General features: G+C 40.8%; 1 protein-coding gene across 2 annotated transcripts in view; it reads left to right on the forward strand.

Annotated features, from left to right (window-relative positions):
- RTN4IP1 (reticulon 4 interacting protein 1) overlaps positions 1-23,389 on the forward strand; it is a 48,115-nt gene that overhangs the window by 10,693 nt on the left and 14,033 nt on the right. For both annotated transcript variants that reach the window (XM_066373555.1, XM_066373553.1), the window contains exons 5-7: positions 11,647-11,695; positions 18,465-18,601; positions 22,555-22,738. In XM_066373555.1, coding sequence (XP_066229652.1) covers positions 11,647-11,695; positions 18,465-18,601; positions 22,555-22,738 — 370 coding nt within the window. The remainder of the gene's footprint in view (positions 1-11,646; positions 11,696-18,464; positions 18,602-22,554; positions 22,739-23,389) is intronic.

Genomic DNA, 23,389 nt, shown 5'->3' on the forward strand with positions numbered 1-23,389 from the left:
GTTGCCATTTTGGTCAAACACTTTAAATTAAATTAGTTTGACCACATAGATTTTTCTAATGACTTGTCTTAGTTAATAACCTTGCAAAAATCTTACTCAAGATATTTAGACCTTTATTATTACTGTAGGCTTTGCATTGACATTGATGCTTTATTGTTTTGCTTTTCCTTAAAAGCATTAAACTTTCTGTGCCTGCATGACTATATGTGGTTAGAGATCTGTCATCCCTTTTGCCAGTTCAAGGCTCTCCAGGCATACTTTTCTTTAGTACCCTGAAGAAAACAATTTAGAAACATCTAGCTGTCTCTTCTCAGATACATAAATGTGTGCCCCCATTTTATTGTTGGCTTTTTGGGTAATTCTTTGGTACTCTATTATCTTTTATTCAAGTAATAATGGCTTGGAACTGGGGAAGTAGAACCCTGGGTTCTATTCTCCACCCTGCTGCTAACTAATTATGTGACCACATGGCTGCTATTTATGGTCTCTGCAGTTTCCTCCAAGGTACTGAGTGCAGGACAGTGTAGGTTATTAGGAGAGCTTTGAGAAGTGGAAAGTTTGTACTTTATAGAGTGATTGTGTATTATATTGAGTTGGATCTATTCATTGATTTGGCCACATGTTAACCAAACTACAGTGAACCTATTGTAAAGAGCCTCCTAGCCACAACATAGACTTCTGCCCCATTCCCACATGCATGGTAACCATGGGATGCCTTTGTTCCAAGTGGCAGTGAGAGGCCCTTGGTGCTCAAGAAGTTTCAGTTTGCTGAAATTACTACACGTGGGTGGTAATAATGCTTACCTCTCCAACTACTTATGAGAGAATCATATGAGAGAGGTATCTTTTTGTGTGTGTGTGTGTTAGAGAGAGGGACAGAAAGGGACAGACAGGCAGGAAGGGAGAGAGATGAGAAGCATCAATTCTTTGTTGTGGCTCCTTCATTGTTCATTGATTGCTTTCTCATATGTGCCTTGACTGGGGGGCTACAGCAGAGTGAGTGACCCCTTGCTCAAACCAGTGACTTTGGGCTCAAGCCAGTGACCTTGGGGTCATGTCTGTGACCCCACGCTTAAGCCAGCGATCCTGTGCTCAAGCTGGTGAGCCTGTGCTCAAGCCGGCAACCTCAAGGTTTCAAACCTCGGTCTTCTGTGTCCCAGTCCAACGCTCTATCCTCTGCACCATCACCTGGTATCTTAAAAGACTGAAAAATACTTCAATATAAAGAAATTACTATTGTAGTGAGATTTTATTATACATAAACTCAGAGGTTCCAGTGTCCAAAGTGGCTTTTTTCAGTTTTTGACTATTTAATGCGAATAGTGGAGCATATTTAGGGTTCGCTAAGCAATAATTATTTTTCTGTTAGCTTTTGGCATTAAGGCAATCTTTAGTCTGCACAAGTGGGTCAGTGTTTGTTATTAAGGACTTAAAAGTGGGTTTTTAAAAATTAGTTAAGTGTTTTTTATCATTGCATTTTTATAAAATTATCAGCACCTTGAAAGATTTCATAGGATTTTTTAAATGACAAACAGCTTTTTGAAATTAAGACAAAACTTTCTAAGAGTTTAGTGTTTTCCTTTTTCTTTTTGTTATATAATTAATTTTTGCAACAACTGGGCATCAGTGAACTAAGGGAATAATTTACTATTGGTATCATATACAATGTTATTTTTGCTTACCCTTGGTGTCCCTAGAAAATGTCAGATGAAATTGTTGGTGGTAGAACAGCACCAGGTGTTAGATCAGTAGAGTCAAACCGGACCTTGGTTCAGTAACCTCGGTACCTGAGTTCTGGTGAGGAAAGAGTTCAGAGACAAGCCTCAAACTAAAAGAGGAAGTTTATTTAGAAAGTCACAGCCCTGGCCGGTTGGCTCAGTGGTAGTGTCGGCCTAGCGTGCGGAGGACCCGGGTTCGATTCCCGGCCAGGGCACACAGGAGAAGCGCCCATTTGCTTCTCCACCCCTCCGCCGCGCTTTCCTCTCTGTCTCTCTCTTCCCCTCCCGCAGCTAAGGCTCCATTGGAGCAAAGATGGCCCGGGCGCTGGGGATGGCTCTGTGGCCTCTGCCCCAGGCGCTAGAGTGGCTCTGGTTGCAACATGGCGACGCCCAGGATGGGCAGAGCATCGCCCCCTGGTGGGCAGAGCGTCGCCCCTGGTGGGCGTGCCGGGTGGATCCCGGTCGGGCGCATGCGGGAGTCTGTCTGACTGTCTCTCCCTGTTTCCAGCTTCAGAAAAATGAAAAAAAAAAAAAAAAGAAAGAAAGTCACAGAGGTAGAAGAAGTGAGCCGTACAAGACCTGGGGTTAGGAAACAAGTTACAGAGGCAAAGGAAGGGCCCTTGGAGCTTAGGAGAGAAAAGGCAAGGAGGGAGAAGGGGAAAGCGTGCTCAGAGAATGCGCCGAGTCCTTCATCTCGAGGGGTAAAGGCAGGGATTTCAGGGGAGGTCCCAGGGGAGGATCTCAATATAATCTTCATCAGCTTTCCAGCTGTGTCCCCTCAGGGTGTGGTCTCCACTGATTGGCGGGCACCAGGGTAAGGGGTCATTAGTCACTGCGGCTGGTCCTGAGGTCGGTCGTGGTGTGCAGTCATCTGGCTTTGTGCTTTTCTGGGCCTGGAGCTGAAACACAGCTGAGGCCTAGATGTTATTCATAGGGGTTAATGCTTACAGGAGTGGTCATGCGAGGGCTAGCATGGTGGTCGTATGAGAATATCTCCTGCCCCTTGTTCCTCCTCGTAGGGGGTCTACCACACGACTGTGACATGCCTGAGGAGGAAAAGTCAGGGGAGGGTTTGAACCGCGCGGCCAGCCGTATGAAAGGTCAGAGGGTCTAAACCCATGACCAAGTAATATGCTAGGGAGGCAAGGCCACCCTGGGCCGAGGTCCTTGTTTACCCAGTTTTGCGCTCACTAGGCACTGGGCTTTCCACTCTGGTGGCCTTCTGTACCTGGCCCATCATCCTTGCTCTGCTTATGTCTAACTGCCTCCCACAAAATGAGTTCCTTCTTACCAGCCCATCAATAGTTTCTTTATGGTTTATCCAATAGGAACACATAAATGACTTAGAACTCTCAAATTGAATAGACTTTTTAAAAAAGAGATTATAGTAGATATTTTTTAAAGCAGGCCAGTCTGACGGTTATATTTATTAGTACTGTCATGGTCCACCCTGGATATGTCATGGCTCTGCCTGAAAACTATCCCTTGCTGGCAAAGTTGTACTTTACTCGGTAGTCAGAAGTTCTAAAAAGTGTTAGAAATTGTACCATTCCTCCTCCACAAAATAACTTCCTCTTTTAAATTGTGTGTACTTGAAATTCACGCAGTGAATTAAGGAAAGCTTTTCATTGTTTCCTCTTTGAGGTCAGGCTTTATGACAGTAACATTTTGTCAGTAAGGGTAAATCAGGTATCTGATTAATTCTGTTTATAGAATTAGCAGGCTCAAACTTAAAAACGTTGGATTCAACCCCTTCCCAACTTGCTTATATCGGTAATTAATAGCCCCTTCCTTCTTTCAGATGCCTTCACTTGCCTGTTTGTTCTTCACTCCACTGTCCAGCTGTTCTCCCCGTCCACTCCCAGCACCCCTGTGAATTCGGGTTTTTATTTGCACTTGACTAGGCTGTATGGTTAGTGGAATCATGCGGAGCAGAAAGAAGCCCCTGCAGTTTACTTGCTCCAAGAAACCGTGGGGTTGAGAAAAAGGGGAGGCGGTGAGTCAGGGCTCTGGCCCAGCCCATGTGATGCAGATGAATCTGGCTCTGTTTTCCAGGGCTCAGCTGAAGGAATTAATAGAAAACCCATTCCTGGCAACTTGTCTTTTACAGACTAGTTTTCCAGGTGACAGAGTAGCTATGGCGTGAAGGGTAGAGGTTGCTTACTTTCCATGCACTGTAATCAGCGTCCAGCCTTGCCGTTCAGCTGCAGCTGTTCTCACTGGGGTCATAGCTGACTCAGTTGAAGTCTCTGAAGTATCTGGCACTGTTGACCACTTCCTTAATACTCATTTCTTACCGTGGTGCCAGGGACACAGACTAGTTTAGTTTTCCTCTTGCCTTTTGACCAGTTCTTATTATTTTTAAAGCGCCCCTCCCTTCTGTTACACTTTGTTTCCCAGAGTTATCTTATGTACTCCCGGCTTCCATATATTTTGGTAACTTACAGATTTATGTTTCTTTTTTTTTTTTTAGTAATTCATTCCTTTCCATACATATATATATATATATACATATATATATATATGTATATATATATATATTTTTTTTTTTAACAGAGACAGAGAGAGAGTCAGAGAGAGGGATAGATAGGGACAGACAGACAGGAACAAAGAGAGATGAGAAGCATCAATCATCAGTTTTTCATTGCGACACCTTAGTTGTTCATTGATTGCTTTCTCATATGTGCTTTGACCGCAGGCCTTCAGCAAACCGAGTAACCCCTTGCTCGAGCCAGCGACCTTGGGTTCAAGCTGGTGAGCTTTTTTTTTGCTCAAGCCAGATGAGCCCGCGCTCAAGCTGGTGACCTCGGGGTCTCGAACCTGGGTCTTCTGCATCCCAGTCCGACGCTCTATCCACTGCACCACCACCTGCTCAGGCCAGATTTATGTTTCTAACCCCAACTTCTCTACTGATGTTCCCTTCATATCTGAAACTCTATTTATGCAAAACAAGAGTTACTTACTACCCTGACTCCTCCTGTAGATTCCTAACGTCAGTTTACTGTGATTTACAGTAAGCCAAGATCTGATAATTGTTCCCAGACACTGCTCCTTCCCGTTCCACTGTATAGCTCCTTAATGTCATGTCATGTAAAGTTTAGGATTACTGTCAAATTTGGAAAAATGTCTTCAAAGTTTCTTTAATATATGAACTATATATTGCAAGGCATTTGGAATTTTCTTCTGCAATGAATAAGCCTCACATACCTTTGCATTTTAATTGACAACACTCATTAACTAGTTTGTTGTTGATGTCTTCCCTGCGGTGATGTCCAATGGCAAAAGTAATACAACTTAGTAACCAATTTAATGTTATTTATTCAAGGGAAAACAGCCTGTGAATTGAGGGACTGCAGCAACTCACAAGCAGGGAGCATTCTTCCCTAGGCACTTTGGACAAGAGAAGGTTTTCTAGAATGTTAGGAAAAGCAACCTGGAAACAGGGCATGAGTGGCTAGGGGGTCCGTGATTTCCTCATAAGGCTAAGGGGTCCTATTTTCTAGGGTACAGTAAGCCAGTGGAAGCTGAGTGGGGGATTATGATTGGCATTAGGTTTCCTTGACAGTGATGTGTTTCCCATAAATGAGACTGACTTAGATTTGTGATGGTATGGCTGGACCACTGGGGCAGCATCGTTTTGTGGGTCCTGATATATGAATTAACTTTACTGGCCTGACCAGGCAGTGGTGCAGTGGATAGAACATTGGCCTGGGACGCTGAAGACCCAGGTTCAAAACCCCGAGGTTGCCAGCTTGAGCAGGGGCTCATCTGGTTTGAGTGCAGGGTCACCAGCTTGAGTGTGAGGTTGCTGGCTCGAGTGTGGGATCCTAGACATGACCCCATGGTCACTGGCTTGAGCCCAGTGGTTGCTGACTTGAAGCGCAAGATTGCTGGCTTGAGCCCAAGGTCGCTGGCTTGAGCAAGGGGTCACTGGTTCAGCTGTAGCCCCCAGTCAAGGCACATATGAGAAGGCAATCGATGAACAACTAAAGTGCTGCAATGAAGAACTGATGCTTCTCATCTTTCTCCCTTCCTTTCTGTTCCTGTCTGTCCCTTTCTCTCTCTCTCTCTCTCTCTCTCTCTCTCTCTCTCTCTCTCTCTCTCGCTAAAACACACACACATACACATACACACAAAACTTTATTGGTGGTGTAGTGTAAGTTTTTACATGTCTTTTAATTGGAAGAATATTCTACAGACTAACTTCTAGTTCTGTACATCATAAGCCTTATTTAACCACATTTCTTCATTATTCTTATAATTCAGTGCTAGGTACAATGACAATCTTAATAATAAAATTTCATGATGCCTTACTGTATTGTCATTTGATACAGGGGCCTCGGCCAAGAACTTTGAAAAGTAGAGGAAAAAGATATTTTCCTTCCCCTGTGGAGCCAATGAAGCTTAAGCTTTGAGCCCTGAGAAGAGCCCTACTAATATATTTGTGCGGACTTATTAGTAGAAAGTAGGACTATTCCTGGAAGCCATTGTGGGGAGGACAAGACTCTCCTCTACTCTTCTAGGTTCGAATCCTGGCTGTTCTAATAATCATATTGACATGAGACAGATTAACAAGAGAAAATAAGCAAATTTAATTATATATATATGAACTTCATTCAGGAGTGAGTCAGAGACCCCACACCCAAGAGGCTCAGAGACAGAAAGTTAAGATGAGGTATACATGGCATTCTGAGCTGGGGATGAGGGAGGCACCTGGGGCTGCAGAGGGGAGGAAGGCCATTCAGATATCCAGGAATGAGAAGTTTACTCTGCCTTACAGACAGGTCATAAAAAGTTATGGTGATAACGCTTATTATGGACAAGATCTCTAACTTAAGTTCTTTCAGGGGGAGATAAAGATTTCTCTTAAGCCCGCAGGGTGTCAATTGCTTTCAGCTCAAAAGAATCCACATGCCAACATGGCACATCTTGGGGAGGCCTGTTCTGAACCGTTTCTTATACCAGGACAGACTGTAATAACTCTACTCAAAAACTGCAATGAACACATCAGTATTCTCACTAAACCCAAAGCAAATGTGTTTTTAAATCATCTTTCCGTCAGCCAAATTTAGTGTCACCTGAGAAGAGGGGAAGTATAATGGAGTGTAGGAGTGGAAAGAGACAGCACTTCTAACTGATTGCTGCTTAGAACGGGAGGGGAAATCCTTTTCACGCCTGGCCAGATAGTTCGGTTGGTTCGAGTGTCATCCTGGTACGCAGAGGGTGCTGGTTCAGTTCTCAGTCAGGGCACACACAGAGGTAAACTGAAGTTTCTGCCCCTCTCCCACTCTCTACCACTTCCTCCCTCTCTGAAAATAAAAATTTAAAACATAATTTTCACTCTATCCTTCTGAGCTCTCTGCGGAGAGCCCTGTAATAAAAGATTAACAAGAGAAAAACAAATAGAAGTTTTATTAACATTTATACCTCATGTACACATAGCAGATATCCGGGGGGGAGGGGGAATTCCTTCGGCTTAAAATAGTCAGCATACCAAGGTGCCACATTTGAGGTCGCGTATCCTGAGCCCTGTCGGCTTCATGGTAAATCCTTCTCTGACCACACTCCTCTCTCTCATCCACCCTATTGTTGCCATTCTAAATGACCCTTCCCTCTGTCCTGCATCAGATCGAAGGGACCAGTTCCCGCTGCCTGGCCCGTTTGGGGGAGATGTGTCCCCAGTACTCTGGGTAGAAATTCTGAATACATTTCCCACAGAGTCATTGTTATACTGCGCATGAGGTTCTCCATCCATTAGGGGTTAACTAAACTCATTAAAAGGCAACCCTGGGCTCCTTGCCAAGGTGTATAAATAGCTTTGTTTTCATGGGAAAGTGTGTTTAAAGTTCCACACAACTAATTCACACATGAAATCTTCCATAAATTGGGGAATGTCTGCATAATGACTGAGGCATATAAAAAGGACACACAAGTCCAGGCGGTCTTGATCATGTTTCTGTATTCCACTTAATCAGATTCAGTTTCTCGCTCACTTCAGGCAGGAGACTTAGCATATTAGGATATATGATGCTCTCTCTCATTTCCGCCCTCCCAGATTCAAAAATAGTGTGTGAAACTGAAAAATAAGGTTATACATTTTCAGCATTATCTTAAATTTTTTTCCCATTGATATGAGAGAGAGGAATGAAGAGATAGAGAGAAGCATCAACTCAGTGTTCCACTTAGTTGTACCATTGATTGCTTCTCCTCTGTGCCCTGACCGGGGCTTGAACCGGTACCTCAGGATTGAGCTAGAGCCCTTGGGATTAAGTCAGCAGCCCTAGGTTCGAACCTGCGACCTTGGTGCTCCTGGACGATTCTCTATCCATTGCACCACCGGCCAGGGTTCATCCTTAATTTTTTAGACACCAGTTGTTTCTACTGATGGAAGATTAGTCATATTTGAATCATCTTTGTTTCTGAGTCAATAGGACTTAATAAAGGGCACTGTACTCCGAGGATGTGGCTGTTCTCCCCACAAGGGTGTGGTCTGAGGGGAAGTATGCAGGTCATTACTTGTATGTTAGAAAAATGGAGAAACTAACATAAGCTTAAATTAGATGGAAAATGTCCATTCTTTCTTTTTCATTGACTTCTAAAGTACATACCTTCATGACGCTCATTTCATACGTGATGAATCTATTACCTGGATATTCAGTTAGTGGGAGAGTTTGGACTAGAACCTAAGTTTCTAGGTGCCCCTCAGAGATTTCTGGGGCTTAGCCAGAATATAATCTGAAAGATGACTCCGTATTTCTGGATCTCTTGGTGTTTTGCAGTATATTTCATATATCTATTATTTGTAAAGCAGTTAGGCCTCATAAGATTGTAATACTGAAAATTGTGATTGTGGAGGACTCAGGCACCCAAACACTAAATACAAAGTGACTCAGAAAAAAAAATCCAGCATTACTTTAGTACCATAATGTATTTTAGGGAGGATTCAGAGATTGGGCAGAAATGATCAAAAATAAAATTGTAGGGTTAGGACTACCTGAGCAGTATAATAATTATTCATACCTTTGCCTGTGTTTTATATATCTGCTACTGTGAGTTTCCACTCACTTCAAAGAAGCTCTGTATGGGCTCCGGAAGTAAGAGAGAAATGCAATGAAAAATCTTGGCAATTTTGAATTATAGTCCTTTATTGTATTTCCTGGGCACTTGCTTTGTATAAGCCAATAAGCAATACAGCAGACCTTTCTTTACTATAACGAATAGGCTTCCACTTCAGTGAAGTTTGAGTGTATGTTGTGACCATTCTAGTAACTGGGTAGAAAGTGTTCCTGCTGTCGGGCACGTAAGTGAAGGGCCGCTGGGGTAAGCACCGCAGTTTCCCTTTATAGTGAAAGTGCTTTGAAGAGTTCAACAAGAATAGTTCAGCCACAGGACTCCAAACCATAGAGAACAACTGACTTAGTGCTGGTTGGAAAATGTATTTTGCCTACTGTCCCATTGTGGGACTTTCTTTGAAGCAAAGTACAGGCCCTGGTTGAACCTGCACAAAACCTGCAGGACCAGAGAATGAGGTGTCCCCAGGGCTTCTTTACGAGCTGACTAATGGATGGAGCATTTCAGTGGGCTTTTTTCTTTGCCTGTTTTGCACTATGGTGCCATCAAGTGGCAACATCAGGAGCTGAAGCTGCTGTTGTAGCACCCCCTCTGCTGCCAGGCACTGCTGAGAAACTCATTTTTGCTTTTTATTTGGAAGAATGAGGCTGCTTTGGATCAATAGTTATAGGAAGCAATGAACTGACAATAATGAGGCCGGAGATGTGGCTGGCAGTTGGATCTTTAAGCAGCCATTATATTTCGCATCCTCTTAAAACCAGCATTCTGAGAATATTAGAAATTAATTTAAAGCCCTTTTCTGTACTAGAATAAACTTAATGCAGCCTTTCAAGTAGCCAGGTAATTGCCTCATTTGGAGTAATAGCAATTGTTGCCTTAATTGTAGGATATGCTGATTTAGATGATTTTTAAAGCCCAGAAACATTGCCCGGGTATCTGCTGCATCCAGTGTGGTATGCCCAGTGCTGGGCATAATGTGAGGTCTCTGCCCTCAAAGCTTTGCAGAATAGCTTGGGAAACAAGCAAATGAATGAAAATTAGCAGTGTAACAAATGCCAAATGCAGAGGCATGCATATCTCAAGGGTATTGTTTGGGGAAACTGGGACTTGAGTCTTCAGGGGAGGGAGACGTCAGCAGATAGTGAAGGCAATTGAGAGCCTGAGGAATGGGCCAGTGTGCATGGGACTTGGGGGGTAAGTAGTGAGGGGGCTGGGCTGGCTGTTCAGGAAATAGTGAGAGGGGTTGGGGTTGAGGTAAAGAGTAGATTGTGAGGAACTTAAATGAGGGTTTGACTGTTACCTTTCTATACGAATGTGCCACAGTAAGAGCATAAACATGGATGAATTAATCTTTGGATGCATCTGTGAGGCAGTTTGAATGTTTTTTCCCTTCATTTAGGAAGTACTAAAGTGATTAAATGTGTGAGCCAAAGGATTTTAGAGGAGTTGATCTTTAAAGTTTCTTCTATTTACAATTTACAATTTTGTGAAATGAAATGTAACTCTTCTAGAGGAACAAATTTATAGAGATACTTTTAACATCAGATTCAATGGTATTAATTTCAAAGGGAACAGCTGGCTCAGAAACTTTTTACTAGTAACTTTTAAGATCTAAAGAGAGACAAGCAGCCTTCTGTGATTCGGATAAGAGAAAAAATAAAATGAAACCAGGGTTAAGCTTGTAGACAGACTATGTGTCCCAGCTCTGGTGTACTTGCAGGAGACAGCTGACAAAATTTTCTCTACTTTCTAGCGGCCACGTCAAAGAGGGACCCAGAACTAGCAATTACACAGTTTGTAGTGACAAATAGAAGCACAGCTACTCCCACCACTTAATATTCAGAAAAATGTTATTCTATAGGTACTCTGTGAGAATTCTCTAAACAATATCTGCTTATCTAATGTATCAAGTATCAAACTGGCACTGTGAAGTCCCTCAGCCGGTATTGGTAGCAAAACTCAGTTCAGTACAAGCAATTGGCTGGAGACCTGAAACTATACAGGCTCAGGAAGGCAATACACTGGAGTGCTGGCTTAAGTCAAGAACAAAATTTAGTAAGAGTATATAAAGCAGTGATTCTTGACTAGTGAGATTCTCTTTAGTTACACATTTCTTTGGGAAATTGAAATAGATCTGGATCCTTCTCCTCCCCACTGCAAATGTGCATAAGCACACCAAGTTGTATGCTATTTCAGTCTATTCACAGTTTCAGAGGGTTCATACCCTTGCACCTCCCACCTTCAGTCATCATAAACTTCTCGATGCATACCTAAAGTTGCAGGAAGGCTACAGTAATCAAGCATGGTAAAAACCTGGAGCCCACGCATGTCTGTGCTGATAGGACACATTATCTGCTTTATCAGGAAGCCAGATTGAGGCTAGGATTGATTTCCATGTGTGAAAGTCGATGAGCTTGATGGGACATGTTTGAACAAAAGATGTTTATTCCGCTTTGGCAGGAATGTGGTCAGGAATGTGATGTTTCTTAGAGAGCAACTGAATCTACTCTACCACAATAAAAAGAATCCCAGAGCTCTGTCTTGCAGAGAAAGCTATGGTAATTTTAACCTAGAAAAATTGTAAGGCAAGTGTTACCAAGAACCATCTGAGCTTCTCTAAAAAATACAAATTACTGGCAGTTTTGGTAATCGATATTCTTCATAAAGAGTTAATAGAATGTCTAACTTTAAGCATTTATAACTTATTGGAAAATTTAAAATAAAAATCCTTGTATAAGAGAATCTTGGGAAGACAAATTACTTTATTTGCTTTTGGGCCAGTTGCAGGTTGAAAACATCTTGTTTATGTAGTTATATTGGCTTAATATTTTTATTAATTGTATCTTTTGCATTGCAGTGTTTTAATCTTGGGTGCTTCAGGAGGAGTTGGTACTTTTGCTATACAGGTAAGCAGTTTCTTTTTTTTTTCCTTTTAATTTTGAAAAGTGATTTATCCATGCTACTTCAGGGCTTCTTTAGTAGAAGTAATACATGAGCAATAGAAATAATAGGGCTGATGATGATGATGATGATAGTTTAAGACTTATTTTGAGCCACATATTGTATACTAGCTCTTTAAAAATATTAGTTATTTAACCCTATAGTTTTTTTTTTCTTTTGAGATAATATTGTTTATTATAAGTTTCAGGTATACAACATTATTATTCAATATCCATATACACTGTAGTGTGCTCACCACCAAAAGTCTAGTTTCTATCCATCACCATATATTTGGCCCCATTTACCCACCTCACCTTCTTTCTACCCTTTCCCCTCTGGTAACCACTGTTGTATTGTCCCTATCAGTTTGTTTTTATTTTGTTTTGTTTGTTTGCTTTTTTGTTTATATTTCACCTGAGTGAAATAGTACAGTTTTTGTTCTTTGTGTGACTCATTTCACTTAGCATAGTAACTTCAAGATCATCCATGTTGTTACAAATGGCAATATTTTGTCTTTTTTATGGCTGAGTAATATTACACTCTGTGTGTGTGCACATGTGTGTGTGTATTTTTAATCAGTTGTTTTTGTATTTTTGTTGTTGAGTTGTACAAGTTCTTTATATATTTTGGATATTCTTATCAGAAGTATCATTTACAAATATTTCTTCCATCAGTTGGTGGCCTTTTATTTTGTTAATAGTTTCCAGTGCTGCGCAGAAGATTGGTAATTTGATGTAGTCCCATTTGTTTACTTTTGCTTTTGTTTCCCTTGCCATTTGAACCAAATCTACAAAAACTTCACTAAGATCAATGTCCAGAAGCTTAACGCCTATATTTTCTTCTGTGCATTTTATGGTTTTAGGTCTTATATTCAAGTCTTTACTCCATTCTAATTTTGAGGCATGGTATAAGACAGTGGTCTAGTTTTAATTTTTTGAATGTGGCTGCCCAGTTTTCCCAACTCTATTTATTGAAGAAACTTTTCTTTTTACTTTGTATATTCTTGGTTCCTTTGTCGTAAATTAGTTGTCCGTATATATGTGGGTTTATTGGGCTCTCAGTTCTGTTCCATTGGTCTGAGTGTTTATTTTTTTGCCAGTACCAAACTGTTTTTTATTACTATAGCTTTGTTGTATAGTTTGAAATTGGGTAGTGTGATAGCTCCAGCTTTGTTTTTTATTTTTTTCTCAGCATTGCTTTGGCTATTAGGCATCTTTTGTAGTTCCATCCAAAATTAGGATTTTTTTGGTTCTATTTCTATGAAACATGCCATTGAGATTTTGATAAGGATTGCATTGAATCTGTAGATTGTTTTAGGTGATATGGACATTTTAATAATGTTAATTCAATCCATGAGCATGGAATATCTCTGCATTTCTTTCTCTTCATTTCTATAAAAAATGTAAGACAATTTTTTTTTTGTATTTTTCTGAAGCTGGAAATGGGGAGGCAGACAGACTCCCGCATGCGCCCGACCGGGATCCACCCAGCACATCCACCAGGGGGCGATGCTCTGCCCATCCGGAGTGTTGCTCTGTCGCGACCAGAGCCACTCTAGCGCCTGAGGCAGAGGCCAAGGAGCCATCCCCAGCGCCCAGGACATCTTTTGCTCCAATGGAGCCTCAGCTGCAGGAGGGGAAGAGAGAGACAGAGAGGAAGGAGAATGGGAGGGGTGGAGAAGCAGATGGGCGCCTCTCCTGTGTGCCCTGGCCGAGAATCGAACCCGGGACTTCCGCATGCCAGGCCAACGCTCTACCACTGAGCCAACCAGCCAGGGCCAAGATAATTTTTTAATCTTGTCAACAGAAAGATTATTATTTTCATGAATTTGTAAATTCACATAAAGTATTTTTTCTTAAAAGCTGAGGAAAAGGTAGGTTCAGTAAATTCACTGTAATTTCAGCTTGTTCTTCTAAAAAGGAAATTCTCTAATGTAGAAGGAATCATTGTTCTTTCTAGTGATTTATTAATAATATATGAGTTACCTTGGGGATGCCTGTGTAAGACATGTAGGGAAGAAAGTCATGGGCATTGCAGGTAGAAGTTGGAAATTTGGTCAAAATTGATAAGCTGATTCTAGAGTATATATAGAGATGCCATAGCCAAATACTATAAAGATTGAAGTACTCCCCCAAAGTGATCTACAAATTCAATGCAATTCTATCAAAATGACAGCTGCCTTTTTTGCAAAAACAAACTAATCCTAAAATGCCTTTAGAATTGCAAAGGACTCCAAATTACCAAACAATCTTGAAAAAGGACAAAATGGAAGATACATATCTCGATTTTAAATTTTTCTACAAAAAATACACTAATCAAAACAGTTTGGTACTGGCATAGGGATAGACATATATAGAATAGAATTGAACATTCAGAAATAAACCAGTACATCTATGGGTAATTGACTTTTTGACTAGAGTAGCAAGGCCATTAATTGGGGAAAAGAATAGTCTTTTCAATGAATGGTGCTGGGCTAACTAGATGTCCACATGCAAAAGAAGGATTGCACCCCTACCTCACATCATATATGAAAACTAACTCAGACTGGGTCAAAGACCAAACTGTAAACAGAGAAGAAAACACAGGAATAAATCTTCATGATCTTGGATTTGGCAACAGATTCTTAAATATGATATCAAAAGCACCAGCTACAGAATAGTAAAAAAGGATAAATTGAACATGAAAATTAAATTTTGTGTATCAAAGGATACTATCAAGAAAGTAAAAAGACAACACACAACATGGGAGCAAATATTTGTAAATCATTTTCCAAATGGGGTAGAGTACCCAGAATATGTAAATACTTCTTACATCTCAACAACAGAAAGACACTCAGTTAAAAAATTAGCAAAATACTTGAATAGACATTTCTTCAAAGGTATACAAATGGGCTATAAGCCCATGGAAGGATGTTCACTAAGGAAGTGCAAACCAAAACTACAATGAGATATCATTTTATACATAATAGAATGGCTGTTAAAAAAAATTGGAAAATAACAGTGTTGGCAAGGATATAGAGAAACTGAAACCCTTGTATATTGCTAGTTGCAATGTCAAATGGTTCATTAACTGTGGAAAACAGTTTGGCAGTTTCTTAAATTGTTAAACATAGAATTACCTTATGACCCGTACCTTTCATCCCTAAGTGTACACTGGAAAGAAATAAAAAAATGGATTCAAATAAAAACTTGTATACAGATGTTCACAGCAGCATCAACATTCATAATAGTCAAAAAGTGGAAGCAACTATAATGTCTGTCAACTGATAAATTGGTAAACTATATATACACACTGTGGAATATTATTCCGTTTTAAAAAGGAATGAAGTTCCGATGCATAATACAACATAAACCTTCAGAACATTTTGCTAAGTGAAAGAATCCAGACATAAAAGGTCACATTTTGTATGATTCCATTTATGTCATGTCCGGAAGAGGCAAATCCACAGATACTGAAAGCAGATCAGTGGTTGCCAGGGGCTGGGTGGTGGAGGGGTTGGGGAATGACTGCTTGATGGGCATGGGTTTATTTTGGGGGTGAGGAAAATGTTCTGGAAATAGACAGTGTTGTTCATTGCCACAACAGTGTGAGTGTACTAAAAGCCACACAAAAATTGTTAAAATGCTGAATTTTATGTTGTGTGGATTTTACTTAAAAACAGAAAAATCAAACAGTGCTCTGAGCTTCCAGGATTAGGATGGCACCTATTGGCCATTTCTATGGTGGTTGAATGTTTAACTGGCTGGCTCCTGGGGGTAGGGGCTTGAGTGAATTCATGGCTTCTTGGAGAAATGGCAGATTCCTGATCTAGGGCTCAAAATGTATAAGAATGAGCCTGGAATATATTCAGTAGCAATGGAACTATCAAAGATTAGTTGAGTTATGTCAAAAAGACTCAGGAGTCAACTTGAAGAAACTCCCAGAGTTTTGACAATTTGAGTTTCAGAATAATGATGATAATTACAGTGGATCAAAACCCTTCAAATATATAAATCCATGAGTTCATGATAATATATTTTTAAAAAGCAATCACTTTTAGAAGATAACAGCCAACTTATTTTAAAAACCGATAAAGGGAAACAATTATTTGTCTTGCTTTTACTACATGAACTTTACACTGGAGTAAATAAAACATTATATGAGAGGAAGTGTTTCTTCGTAAGAGTATTCCAATAACTAAATTAAAAAAGAGAGAAATAGAATATCATCACTTAGCAACCACTAGTATTCAGCTGCTAAGACAATAAAAAGAGCAACATGATGTGGTAATAAAAAGAGCCAGACCTGATAAGTGTGCCTCGTATCACTTTGCCAGACACTGTCCATAGTCTTGCTAAAGGCATTGGAAACCTAGAGGACAGAGCAGCTTGTAGAACTGACCCCTGAGTGTGCAATCAGAAATTGCAAACGGTGGGAAACTCTGCCGGTCAACGGCCTGGTTTCTTTCACAGAAAAATTACAGGAAAGTGAAGGGATAGAAGAAGAGCCTAGAGTTAAACAGAGACTTAAAAGACATCATATTTTATGAATCTATGTAAAAAATAAATTTAAATCAATAAAAAAAAAGACATCATATTTTAAAAATGTACAACACTAAACTGTAGTGTCTAGGGACTGCATATTTGGGCAACAAAACAATTTATTAATGCAAGGACGTGATTACTATGAATATCGGGATGATGATGACTTCTAGGGAGGGAGAGGCTTGAACTGGGATGGAGCACACAGACGAGCTGTTGCAGTGGCTGCGGGTTTTCTGTTTCTGCGTGCTATCTGCCTTATAGGTGTTTTCTATACTGGTGTTCTATCTTACATTAAGAAAGCTTTTTAAAGCTGTTTTAAAAATTGTTTAGTGGTGTTCAAAGATACTAGACAGTTCTAAGTGAAAGAGGAAAAGCTAGAAATTTGGGGAAAAATTCATTGAACTGTTTCAATATTCAACAGATTCTTCCTGAGGATTTAATACTTTTAAAGAAAACATTAAATATAGTGCTTAAAATATAATTTCCTTTTGTCTTGACAGTTTCTTTTTTTATGTATAGTTACTGGATATTTATCTTGGATTATATTTTTCACATATTTGAATTTGGATTGGGACTGGCTGTTGAAAAGAAAATGTCATTATACCCAAGTGTGCCTATTTGCAGCCCGTAAAACATCATACATTGTATATGAGGGCACTCCTCAATGATATAACTCTCTTCAGATTTCCTGGGCATATAAAGTATTGACTGTTGGTCAATACTGCTTTTAAAAGTGAGAAATGAGATAATACCCTGGCCAGATAGGTTAGTTGGTTAGAGCACTGTCCCAAAGTTCAGAGGTTGCTGGTTCGATTCCCGTCAGGGCACATCCAGAAACAGATTGATGTTCCTGTCTGTCTCTCACTTTCTCCCTTCCTCCTTCTAAAATCAATAAAATAAATACAGTGGTACCTTGAGATACGAACAGACAAACATACAATTTTTTAAGATACGAGCTGCGACTCGGTCCATGTTTTTGTTCGAGATCCGAGTGAAATTCCGAGTTGTGATTCGGGAAGCTGCCGCTAGTTGGCATGTTGGTGCATGGGTCCAGTATTGGCAGTTTGATATACGAGTTGACTGACTTAAAAGCTCAGTTACAGAATGAATTAAGTTCATATCTCAAGGTACCACTGTATTTAAAAAAATAAAAGTGAAAGATTAGATAAAATTATAAATGGCTTTTAAATCCTTTTTTCATTTTCCTAAATTTAACAGATTATTTAGTTAGCACCTATATGTGCCATGTAGTGGGAATTCAGTAGTGAACAAACATGGCAGACCTCTAATTTTTTGGTGAACCTTTGCAACATGTATTATGGAAGCTCAGGAAATCAATACTCTGGACAGGGTGGAGAAAACAGCTGCTCTCCTGTGACCTGGAACTGTCAGTACAAAAATTTCTTGGTGAACTCCAAGTAACTATTCTGAAATTAGACTGATAATGGCCCCTGTTAAATCTGTGAAATTGTCATCATCGAAAAGTTTGGCAGCTTTGAAGTAGGATGCTTTCAGGTACTAAAATCCTGAATAATTAAGTTCTTTTTAAGTCTAATTATTTCCTATAATTTTAAAAATATAAGGCATCTGTACTTTATATCTTGGGAACTATATATTTAGGTCTTTTACTTCAAAGGTAATCCATGTTTAAAAATAAAATGGCCATATTTTCTTTACTTTTTCAAAGCACCTTTTCTTTTATTAACTAGGACTGAGAGTTGGTTGCTTTGGCACAGCTGCCTGACTGAAGACTGTACTCACACTTATTGGGGATGCAGATGACGAAATGTTGCATTTTTATGTTCTGAATATATTTAAAATTGTCATTTTCTGAGGTTGTGATTGGAGGGGGAGGCATTTATTTACCTTTGTCATCATCATTAAAAGAGCTAAACTTGAGGCTATCAACTCTTGTCTGGTCTGATACTGGTGGAGCATTGAGCCCTTATCTAATTGGATTAGTTATACTTCATGACAATAGGACTGGCCTATTGACAGGGAAAATGACATCTATTTCTTGGAATTTTCTAAGTAAACAAAAGTTGAATCATTTTTACTATGCTCTGACAGACGGCTTCCTGAAGTTCTTGTTAAGGCAAAGCACTTAGAACTCGCTGTAGATTAGGCTGATATATGTACACATGGTGCCAACTATTTTAAAAAATGCAGTCAGTTTTCTACCTTTCCTCTCCCTTTTTTCTTTTTTTGGCAGGTAATGAAAGCATGGGGTGCTTATGTGACAGCTGTTTGCTCTCAGGATGCCAGTGAACTTGTAAAGAAGCTTGGGGCAGATGATGTAATTGATTACAAATCTGGAAATATGGAAGAACAGTTGAAATCTTTAAAACCGTATGTATTAGAACAATCTTCACATTGGGAAGGTGGGGACAGGAACAACTGATAATGCAAGCCCGAGATGGTTTGGTGGCATTATGATCACATTGGAATCTTAGAAAAGAATCTAAAAACACTCCATGTCATTAGAAATCATTTAGGTTGGTTTCTGTTTTGATTCCAGATGTTAATATTGCATAGTAACGCAGTGGGATAGGCACAGAGGAAGATATTTTGCCTACGTGGTCTTTTGCTAGTTTTCAAGTTAACTTTTATTGTTGGTTTGTAATAGGTCTGAAGGCAAAATTGGAAGTGTGTTCCTTTTGGTGGCATCTGTCACCACAGGAAGAACTTAAAGCATGAAAATATATGGTTACTACTAAACATGCTTTTAGTGTTTTGGCTTAATAAGGGCTTCACAGAAACAAAGGCAGAATAAATGTGAGTGTGGAATCACCGTGAATGTTCTTGGCGCATTGGAATGCCAGGCTGCGACTTGGCTTACTGTGCTGAACGGGGGCGGACCCAGGTGTTCTCCCGGGCCCTGCTGATCCGACTGTGGCCCTGGCAGAAGTGGGGGGGGGGGTTCACTTATTAATCTAGTCAGCTGGCCAAGACAAAGCTGAAACTGAGAGCATAATGCAGGACAGCAATTTTCAACCTTTTTCAGCTCATGGCACATAAACTAATTACTAACATTTTGTGATGTTGAGAATATATTTTTTGTTGATCTGATGGAAAAATAGGTATAATTTTGATTCATTCATATTGCCTGGCTACATGGCTGTTGTCATTTTTTTAATTTGACAGTCTTTGGGAAAAGAGGTCCACCTCCCTGACAAACTAGTCAAGTATTGCATGTTTTAGAAATTCTTGCAGCACCCCAGTGTGCCACGGCACACCAATTGAAAATCACTGCTCTAGGACTATTTGGAAAGCTGTCTTACTGCTTCTTTTTCAAAGAAGCTTCTTTGTCCCTTTTTTTGATTACTTTTCAGAAGACAGTTGTCTTGCCCACGTGTGCAGAAATGTAGTTCCATGGCTTAAAGAAAAAGGAAAAGAAAGGGAGCCCTTCCTGAGTGCCCAGCCTGTCCAGGCCAGCAGCTGGCACCGGCGTGTGCCGTGGTCCTACGCAGGCGCAGCCGCGGGGAGCATCTCCTTGGGCCAGACGCTGCGCTAGCACAGGGTGCAGAGACAGTGTGAACAAGACAGGACCCTGCCCTGGGGCTTGCATTCTAGTCTGGGAAGCTGCCCTGGCGAGTGCTCTCTAGGATCCCGACGCAGGGAAAGGGGAAAACAGATATTGGTGCCGTCTGTTTGATGTGTGGGTGGGCAAGTTAAATGCCTCTGGGCATTGAGCAGGGTCTCTGTGGGCAAGGCAGGAGAAGAGGGTTTTAAAGAATCTTGTTTCCTGCTGTATCCCTCCATGTGGACCAGTGTGGTAGTATGTAGTAAGTGTTCAATAAGCAAAATCCCAAAATATTTGTTTAATGCATCATTGAGGGAAACTCAGGTGCCAGAGCTCTTGTCAGCTGCCTTCCTCCCTGCGTGTCAGGGACCTAAGCCTCTCTGGGCTTCAAGATCTGGCTTCTAGATAGTAGTGTTGGTTGATCTCATACCTTCTGCTGCCTCCAGAAATTGTGCAATGAGACTGAGGCCAAGGCCAAGCCATGCCCCCAATCCACCATAAGTTTTATATGTGTCTGGCGTATGTCACCAGAGAACAGAGAACCTGGCAGGTGGAGGACTGTAGCACAGACTAGCCTCCCACACCTGTGCTAGTTTGCCCCTCCACATCTCTGGCGCGTGCTCTGATGCCTTTTGCTTACTCTTTTCCTGTTGGAGGACCTCACTAGCTTACAAATGCAGGCTGCTACTTTTTTTGGCAGCTTTAAAATGGATTTTTATAACTTCTACCTGGAGTTTGGCCTCTGAATCCATCTAGAATAAATTTGTTCCTCCTTCTAAATCACAGCTTTTTAGATTTGAATCTTAGAATCTTAGAGCAGGAAAGGGCTTTGCAATTCTGCAGTCCCTTTCTACCATGTTACAGTTGAAGTCGGGGGCGGAAGGCTGATGAGGTTTGCATGAAGGTCATGCCGCTCCACCACTGGTGGGAGAGCTGCATCTGCCACGGGTCTCTAGACTTCTTTTTCAGGTGGTGCCTATTCTATAATGCCAGGCTGCCCTTAATTCTATTTAAAATAAGTATTATTGTTTTTGTTTGTTTATTTAAAATTTGGGAAGGAAGTAGAAAATTAAAAGCAGAAAACTTAGAAACTTAAACTCATAAAAAGAATTTTTACTCTTTCTAGTGAAAACAGTAGTCTTCTTGTGAAGTCATTCTCTGCACTCATATCCTTCCATTTTTATTTGCCTTCTTTAGTTTAATCCTATGAAAAACTCGAGATCCTCAAAGCTAGTCGAAGCTGGTTTTAGAAGTTTGGATGTTTGCCTTCACCCAGATGAATTTAGAAGAGAAAATGGATTTACCAAAAAGAAATTTATCAGTTTGCTTAATTTATAGGCATGCATTCTCTAAATAGATCTTTGTTTTTGTTTTCAAAAGTATTTAAAAGCTTTATTGGGTTTATTCCTTTTAAGTAGAATGTAGTGGTTATTAGCAGTTTTAGATTAGACGTAGGGAGTTGAATGTCTGTTGATCCCTGTGGATTCCCTTACGACTGGATTTCCTTGGCGTGCGAGAGTGGGACTGAAGACCCAGAGCAGGCTGTTGATTTCCCTTTGTGCGTCATCCTGTTGCTATGCATGAAACAAGCAAAAATAGAACAATCCAGGTGAAGGGGATGCTGCTATAAGCAGTTCTGACTGTAGAGGAATTAAAGGCAAATAATTCTTGTGAGTGAAAACTTTACATACTTGTCATTTCAGTCTTCCTGTGCACCACAGAATACTTTGACTTATATTGAATAGATAGCTTTGCAGTTTTTATAGAGCTTGAGTCAGGGTTTCTCAACCTTGGCAATCTTAATTTCTCAACTACAATGGTACCGTGAGATACAAATTTAATTCGTTCTGTAACTGAGCTCATAAATCAGTCAACTCGTATATCAAACTGCCGATACTGGACCCGTGTGCCAACACGCCAACTAGCGGCAGCTTCCCAAATCACGACTCCTATCTCAGAATTTTGCTCGGATCTCAAACAAAAATACGGACCAAGTCACAGCTCATATCTTAAAAAATTCGTATGTTGGTCTGTTCATATCTCAAGGTACCACTGTATTGACTTTTGGAGCTGGATATTTAAAAAAAATTTTTTTTAATTGATTTAAGAGAGAGAAACACCAATTTATTGTTCCATTTATTTATGTGTTCATTGGTTGATGCTTGTATGTGCCCTAACCAGGGATTGAACCCACAACCTTGGTGCATTGGGATGATGCTCTAACTAACTGAGCTACACAGGCAGGGTGGGGCTACACAACTTTTGTTGTGAGGGGCTGTTATGAGCACTCTAAGATGTTTATCATTTGTTAAGAACCACTTGTTGTTTTTCTGTTTTTGGTTTTTTAATTTATTCTTTTTAAAGAGGGGAGAAAGAAAGAGGGGGGGGGAAGAGCAGGAAGCATCAACTCCCTTATGTGCCTTGACTGGGCAAGCCCTAGGGTTTCAAACCAACAACCTCAGCATTCCAGGTTGATATTTTATCCACTGCGCCACCACAGGTCAGACCAAGAACCATTTGTTTATGTCAGTCTTATAGTATTAGAAAATATGATTTTATGACAAAGTCAGTCACATTTGACTTATCTTGGATTACAACCCAAGATCTGGCAGATGGGTATGCCCTGTCCTCCTGTGTCAAAGCAGCCACCCCTCTGCTGGAGGCACAGCCCAGCTGTGAGCTGTCACTGAAAGGGACCCTGCAGCTGACCGCTGATGGGAGTAAAGGGAGCCCTGGATACAGACTGACAGGATGTTTTGATTTGATTCTTCCTCTCCAGGTTTGATTTCATCCTCGATAATGTTGGTGGATCCACTGAAACATGGGCTCTAAATTTCCTCAAGAAATGGTCAGGAGCCACATACGTGACTTTGGTGACCCCCTTTCTCCTGAACATGGACCGGCTGGGCGTAGCGGACGGCATGTTGCAGACCGGCGTCACTATGGGTTCTAAGACCCTAAAGGTAGGGACTCAGGTCTTGGCTGGGGAGAGCAAGCAAGGGCCTCATGCTTCTGGAGATTGACTTCCACCTGGCCCGTTTCTTTTCCCTTGGAGGCAGCATAGCACTGTGGCCACCAGCATGGGCTCTGGGGCCACACATGGACTGGGTTCACATTCTGGCTTCCACTTAGTAGCTGTGGAAGCCCTTGCAAGTCAGTGTCACTAAACCCAATGTCTTCACCTGTAAAATGGGACTGACAGGACGTCTACCTTACTTCATATCGTCAGAATTCGGTGAGATAATCCAGGTGAAGAACTTGACACAATGCCTAGTACATAGAAAGTTCCTACTGAGTGTTAGCCTTTATTATTACCACCTGATACACCTTCTCCTTTTCTCTTGCCTCTACCCAATGGCCCTCTGTCTTCACCAGTCTCACCACATGCAGTCTCTTATAGAGGAAGGTGAAAACGTTATTAAGACGAGGTGCAGGTGACTGTTTATATGTTGATGGGGTTGAGATATGCCCGTGATTCCCAGACTGGGGCTTTTTGACCTTTAGCCATCCATGGGCAATTTTTGAATTTCAAAGACCTGAAGGAAATTGTATTCTTACTTCAGTGAGACTACTGAGACTAATAGAACCATCATGCCTTTTCTGGAATTGCATTA

Source organism: Saccopteryx leptura, chromosome 3 (genome assembly GCF_036850995.1).
Source record: "Saccopteryx leptura isolate mSacLep1 chromosome 3, mSacLep1_pri_phased_curated, whole genome shotgun sequence".
NCBI lineage: Eukaryota > Metazoa > Chordata > Mammalia > Chiroptera > Emballonuridae > Saccopteryx > Saccopteryx leptura.